The following is a 7256-nucleotide window of genomic DNA, read 5'->3' as shown; positions in this document are numbered from 1 at the left end:
TCCACCAAGTCTGCAGACTTCATGGACTAAGTTTGAAAATTAAAAATAATTATACGGATTTAAAAAAAGGTACATTGTCTACAAAGTCTGTGGGCTTAATGGATGGCCCGCGGACTTGGGTTCATCTACCCATCACTACTTTTAATCAAATGAATTCATCATTGGAAGTTGATCCAATTTTTTTAGAAAAATAAATATTTTATTGAAATCCAACCTTGCCCATTCCTATTTTAAAATCATCCTCTTCAATCTTAAACCCTTACTTTCCTAAAACTTTTTTTTAAAATCTTACTAAGCATAGTAATCCATCGAAACTTAGCAAATGAGAATATGTCTTATCATGAGAGATAAGAAAACTAAATAATATTTTTTAGATTATAGATAAAAATAAATAATGACTGAGATATAAAGTTCAATTATAAACACTTCTACGTGATATTATTACTATTATGGCTTCCACAACTACCACCATCACTATCACTTGCCACCACCATTTTTGTTGTCACTATTATAATCACCACCATTGCACTATGATACCATTATCACCACCCATCATAATTATTGTCACTATCACGGTCAATGTTGTTGTTGTCACTACCATCATTATTATTGTCATGTAGTAGTGATAATAAACAACAATGATGAATGATGGTAGTAACAACAATAATAACTATGGTGGAGACAAGGTAGTAATGGTGATAATTGTGGGTGGTTGTGTCAATTGGGAACAATAATAATGATGATAATTGTAGAGACAACTATAGTACTAATAATTTAATAGAAGAAATATTTATAATTATGTTTTAATTTCAACTATTAGTATCATTATTTTCACTACCATCATCACTATTATTACGACTATTTAATTTTTTATTTTTATTTTTATTTTATCTCTTTTAATTTATAATTTTCATTTTCATTTTTACTTTTAAATTAAGTTTTAATATTTTAGAAATTATCAGATAAATTAAAATGACTTTTATCATAATATAAACTATTTATCATAACATTAAAATATAATTTATTCAGTAAAAAAATATTTATTTATAATAAATTTTAATTATAATTTATTTTTATATATAAAAAAATTATTTATTAAGAATTTTAGTTATATAAAATAAAAATTTATCCTATTCGTTATATAAGCTAAAATATTAGTTTCAAAATAAATAATATTATATTATTTTCATATTTATAAAACTAATTAGAATCATAATTTTAATAATTTTATACCCAATATAAATTGATAATTACGGTACGCACAACTTTACAGAACACTCGAACAAGAAAAAAGCATGAAAAACATATACACCAAACAAGGAAAAAAAACCAACATCAAAAAGTTGAGAGCAACAGAAAACAAAGTATTAAAAAAAAGGTTTATAATATTTATTTATTTATTTATTATTATTTATTTTATTAATTTTAATTTTCTAAATTTAAAAAAAATTTAAATAACTTTTATTTTATGTTAATAATAATATAGTATAAATTTAATTATATCACATGAATGACTATTTTTATTATATATAATATGACTAAATACATGTCACATTATGGTTTAAGCAATTTAAAAAAATATATTCAAAAATGAACATTAATAATTTTTTAAACAACTAACATCACATTGAATCATAATAAATTTCACCAATTAAAAAATTGGAAGGTAGGAGTGCCTCATGGGTCGAGAATGAAAGTTCCTTGTGCCAGCCACAACTCATTTCCTCTATCAGTATATGCACTTAAAAAGCATTAAACTTTGCGAAAACAAGAACAAGAACCTAGGCGAGGTTGGGTTTCTTTTAGAGGGAACACATAACCATTAAGATAAGGAACTGCACCTTATTATTTTATTTGGTTTAGCTTTGCTTGTGAAGTTGGCTTCGTTTTCTGCAATTCCCACTCCTCAAAGCCACACCCTGCATCACCCCCCAAAAACTAACAGAAAAGCAAAAACAAGAATAATAATAATAATAATAATAATAATAATATAAAAATAATAATAATAATAATAAAGCCCAAAAACTAAAACAGCATATTATTAATATTGTTGTAATTATTGTTACAGTTTTCATTTGTCTTGGCCCTTTATTTTTCGATTGGATCTGAGGCTCTTCCGAGTTGCAGAAAGGCACACCAAAGTTGCTTCACTTTCTGTGGAGTGTAGTTTCTTTGTTCTAAACACACTTGTTCCACAGCCATGGTAGAAGGTTTCTTACTCTGCAAATTCATTGTCATTCTTCTGCTGTGATCAGGTATGCATGTGCTTTTCTGTTTGTTTATTTATTGATATTTTGCTCTACACATACCCTTTTGCTGCCTTTCTTTATGGGGTGGCTTTTAATCACTGTTCCCGTAGTGTAATCAAAGAAAAAGCTGAAGGTGGCTTCTAAAGAATAAAAAAACAAAACTTTAACTTGGGTGCTGTTACAAGTTAATACATTTTTGGAATCAAAAGCAAAGGGGGTCTTGGTTTTGCCAAGTTATGGTTTTGGTTTGTGTGGTGTCGATCAGAGAGGAACCGTATTTCTTTGTAAATTTGTGAAAGACCAAAACTTTGATATCTGTAAGCCTTTGTGAGTTCCCTTGATATTTTTCTTTCTTTGGGGTTAAAAATGATGCTTTGCGTTTGGGTTCAGCCGTTTTTTGCCTAATGGATTCTGTTCAGTTGGGTGGTTTTCTGGTGATTGCATCTAAAATGTGTCTCTTGCTAAGTTTCTGATGTTTTCCTTTATTCTAGCTGTTTGTATTTCATTCTGGATCATTTTAAGGCTTTTTTAAAATTTCAACTAGCATAATTGTGTTGTCTTACTCTTATTTTTATCACGAAGAAAATTTTGTACAAGGGGATTTTGTACTGGTTGTGTTTGTTTCTTAACTCAACATGCTGAGTTCGATTTTGCAGCTCATCTAGGATTTCTTAATGGGGCCACCTGTTAATGGGGTTGATTCTTTATCAGAGGTTCAGAATTCGGTTTCTGTGGTAGATCATGGTCCTTCTTCAACATCTGAGATTCCTGGGCCTTCTCGGCCTCCGATAAGAGCATCTAAAAATAATGGGGCTTCTTCCAGTCAGCAAAATTATGGAATGAAGACTGTACACCACCAAAAGCATCCCGATCAGGTGGTTGACAATGTGGAGCGTGACGGAACGTCAGATATGGAGAAGCAGTATTATAATGTTAACGGAAAATCTGATTATGTAAGCCTCAATAAATCTGTTGAAAGTTGTTTAGGAAAGAATATCTCCACAATGGAAGCAAAATTAAGCATCAAGCAACCATTAGACTCTTCCAAGAATTGTGATTATAGTGGCGAATTAGAATCTGACAATTGCAAATTAGGTTCATCAAAAGGAGTTGTTGATCAAACAAAGAGTTACTGTCAATCAGAGATTACTTTTTGTCCAAGTCCTCAGAATAGTTTCTATTCAGAAGCCAAGGATAGTTTTGCCAATACTGGAGTCAGTGAATGTGTTAGTGTTGATAAGTCAATTGAAAGTGGAGAAGTTACTAATTCCTGCGAATTTAATGAGAGCAGGAAGACCAGTATCTGTAGAGGGAGTACTGGAAGTGACATCAGTGATGAGAGCAGCACCAGTAGTTTGAGCAGTGCTTTGTATAAACCCCACAAGGCAAATGATATTCGATGGGAAGCAATTCAAGCAATCCGAGTCCGTTATGGGGTGTTGGAAATGAGACATTTTAGATTGTTGAAGAAATTGGGATGTGGAGACATAGGAAGCGTATATCTAGCTGAATTAAGTGGCACAAGGACTTGTTTTGCCATGAAAGTAATGAACAAAACCGAGCTGGCAAGTCGCAAGAAGCTTGTTAGATCTCAGACAGAGAGAGAGATTCTGCAGTCTCTAGATCATCCATTTCTACCAACATTATACACACACTTTGAGACAGAGACATTCTCCTGCTTGGTAATGGAGTTTTGCCCTGGTGGGGACTTGCATGCACTCAGGCAGAGACAACCTGGGAAGTATTTTCCTGAGATTGCTGCCAGGTTAGCTATTCCATTTTTCCTTGCTTGCCCGGTTGCCCCCTCAATTCTATCTACATACAACATGCATACACATGGGGTCTGTTTGGATTTTCCGTAAGTACTTCTAGGAAAGAAAAATTAGAATAAGCTTCTCCATAAGCTAAAACTAGCTTTTGTATGAGTTAAAAATGAGATTTTAGAAAAGTTAATAGGAAAACATTTCTACAAATTAGTTTATGTATAAGCTAATTTTGGTTTATGAAGAAGTTTATTTCATTTTTCCTTCCTATTTTTCTCTCCTAGAAGTGTTTCTAGACAAGTTTACCCAAACAGGTCCATAGACAAGTAGCAACGATCAATGAACCTGATATTTTAGATGATTCTACATTTCTTGGATTCATGGACCAAGTGTTCTGTGGAACCAGAAGGGGAACTGTATTATTTTAAGAAAGCTCTATCTTTGAAGAGAGTAAGGGAACCTGGCTGAAGTTTTCATTATATAAATGAAAAGCTGGAGTGTCACATTGTACTTCCTATCCATTGATGCCTCAAGGACCATGGGAAACTTTATATTTTGTCATGTCTCTAAAGGTTATTTGTTTGATTTTCAAATATGTATCTCCTTAGAAACTCAATATATTTAGCATAACATGGCCCAAGAATTTGAAGTATCCAAGATAATTTTTATCACTGCCATTTTGTGGTCTGAAAACCCTAAAGAGTTTTCAACCATCTTTATGGATGTCTGCCAAATTTGATAAAATTATGTTTGTCTGCACACTACCTTTTCTCTCTCAGCATGCATAATTACTTTAGTTTGCTACCACCTTTTCCCACAATCGTGAAATTCTGAGTGAATTTTATACACTTTGTTAGTTACTGATTTTACAAATCTCAATTTCCTTATCACTTCTCACTTCAACTGTTGTGAATGCAATGTGACTTGGGTCCTTATAACATTTTTTTAATGGCTTTTCTAAGTGTTAACATATCTGTATTTGCTTATTTTTTTAAGCAAGTAACTAGTATCTCTTGTTGGCTGTCATTGATAACTTCTGCACTTGATTAACAGCCAAGAGTGATACGATATCAATTCATTTGATCTCTCTGGCCTCTCTAGTTGCTTGGTAGATGGTAGTCATTCCTCTATCCTAAGTCCTGTCTACATGAAAGATATATTAAGTTGTTTTTTTATTAGCTCCCAGTGAACTTTTTTCTTTTGTCAGTAAGAATTACAATGACAATAACAAGATTTAAACCTAGACCTTGTGGATACTGTTTAGATACCAGTACTTAGAACTTGTTTGGATTGAATGTTTTGAGAAGTGGCGAAGATATTACAACTAAGTATGTTTTTATTTCATTAATCTGTACCATGCAGGTTCTATGTGGCAGAAGTTCTCCTTGCTTTGGAGTACTTGCACATGCTCGGCGTCATCTACAGAGACCTTAAGCCAGAGAATGTGTTGGTGAGAGAAGATGGCCATATAATGCTCTCAGATTTTGATCTCTCTCTAAGGTGTGCTGTCAGTCCTACTCTGGTGAAGTCATCAAACACTAGCTTGGAAACAAAAAGCTCAGGATACTGCATTCAGCCTGCCTGCATTGAGCCAACTTGTGTAATACAACCAGATTGCATTCAACCTTCATGCTTCACACCACGCTTTCTCTCTGGAAAATCCAAGAAAGATAAAAAGTCAAAGCAAAAAAATGATGTGCAAAATCAGGTGACCCCTCTACCTGAGCTTATTGCCGAGCCCACGAATGCTCGATCAATGTCCTTCGTGGGGACACACGAGTACCTGGCACCTGAGATCATCAAAGGTGAAGGGCATGGCAGCGCCGTGGACTGGTGGACTTTTGGAATATTCTTATACGAGCTCTTGTTCGGTAGAACACCGTTCAAAGGTTCGGCGAACCGAGCAACGCTGTTTAATGTTGTTGGCCAGCCCTTGAAGTTTCCAGAATCCCCTACTGTCAGCTTTGCTGCCAGGGACTTGATAAGGGGTTTACTTGTGAAGGAGCCTCAGAATCGCCTTGCATATAGACGTGGAGCTACCGAAATAAAACAACATCCATTCTTTCATAATGTTAACTGGGCACTGATCCGATGTGCAAATCCTCCAGAAGTTCCAAGAATGGCCATGAAAGCACATTCAGCTGAAAAGGTGCCTGGTGTGAAGCCTTCTGGTAACTATTTAGATATTGATTTCTTTTGATCCTGATGTCTGTTTTCTCCTTTGAACTAATTTCCATCTTCTATTTGTGTTGTTTGCCCATGGTTCTTTCCATTGTATAAAATGCTGCCACTCTTTTTATCTACATTCATCGATGCTTGCAATTGTCCATGATAAACTGCTGTAAGAAACTCCAAATGCATTAAATTGAAGAACAAGGTTTCTGGTCTCTTATTGCTATTACTCTTAACAGTTTTCGTTATGCCTAGTTTTCCAACACACACAAAGACATATTTGTAGACACCTGAATTATCTCACTTTTGATGGACTTAAATCTTGTCTCAAATTATATATTTGAATACATTATCTTTTTTCTTTTTTTTTTTTTTTTTTATGACTCACTCTCTTCTTTCTCTCGATTAACTCTCTTCACTTTACATATTTTCTCCTCCATTTCATAGTAATCTTCAAATAAAACTTATGAAAGTGGAAATGATTTTTAAGATTTTATATCTATTTTTTTTCAACTTTAATTTATTCCTATTGTTAGTATGTTATTATCTTCAAATTTAAGTAAAATTAATTTTCTTTTTAATATTTCTCTATTAATTTGATTCATTATTATTAAATGATTATGTATATAAAAATATTTACTCCCTAAATTTACAGAGAATAAAATGCTAGTTTATAATATTAATCTAAATGGTTTCATGGATTAATAGTAATCATCATCGTTGAGATCGGTTTACACGTACTATAGTACATCTGAAACAAACCCTCATTCTGGTCAAAGTTGTTCATACTATAAGATTAAATGGGCCACGGAATTTCTTGTTAGAATGTGGCGATGATACTTGCACGGTAAGTGAGTTTAAGACTCACAAGGTACGTGTCACATATACGGACCAATAATTCATGTACAGGATTTAAATGTTAGAAAGTGATAGATATATATAAAATATTAAAAAAAATGTCCAAGATATGTTTTTGCAATTTTTTGGGTTCCAAGGCAAGGCTTGATCTTTTGATTTTGACCTCACGAGTATGATGGCCTTGTCGTAGCACGCAGGAGAATCACTTTTCTTC

The 7256-nt window shown here is 33.2% G+C and overlaps 1 protein-coding gene across 1 annotated transcript; it reads left to right on the top strand.

The window, feature by feature from the left end:
• Window positions 1-1739: 1739 nt before the first annotated feature.
• Window positions 1740-6404, top strand: LOC109789478 (protein kinase PVPK-1). Its single transcript, XM_020348442.3, has 3 exons — window positions 1740-2255; window positions 2906-4014; window positions 5375-6404. Exons 2-3 carry the CDS (start codon window positions 2924-2926, stop codon window positions 6210-6212), a joined length of 1929 nt encoding a protein of 642 aa, XP_020204031.1. The 5' UTR covers window positions 1740-2255; window positions 2906-2923; the 3' UTR covers window positions 6213-6404.
• The last annotated feature ends 852 nt before the right edge of the window (window positions 6405-7256 follow it).

Source organism: Cajanus cajan, chromosome 4 (genome assembly GCF_000230855.2).
Source record: "Cajanus cajan strain Asha chromosome 4, NIPB_CcT2T_4, whole genome shotgun sequence".
Classification (NCBI taxonomy): domain Eukaryota; kingdom Viridiplantae; phylum Streptophyta; class Magnoliopsida; order Fabales; family Fabaceae; genus Cajanus; species Cajanus cajan.
The sequence above is the reverse complement of the archived record's forward strand: the minus strand, read 5'-3'. Positions and strand labels throughout refer to the sequence as shown.

What these genes read in the sequence shown, in the direction of transcription:
- LOC109789478 (XM_020348442.3), top strand. Translation starts at nt 2,924, where the DNA reads ATGGGGCCACCTGTTAATGGGGTTGATTCTTTATCAGAGGTTCAGAAT. An exon ending in TTTCCTGAGATTGCTGCCAG is followed by an intron (nt 4,015 to 5,374) that starts GTTAGCTATTCC and finishes TGTACCATGCAG; the next exon opens with GTTCTATGTGGCAGAAGTTC.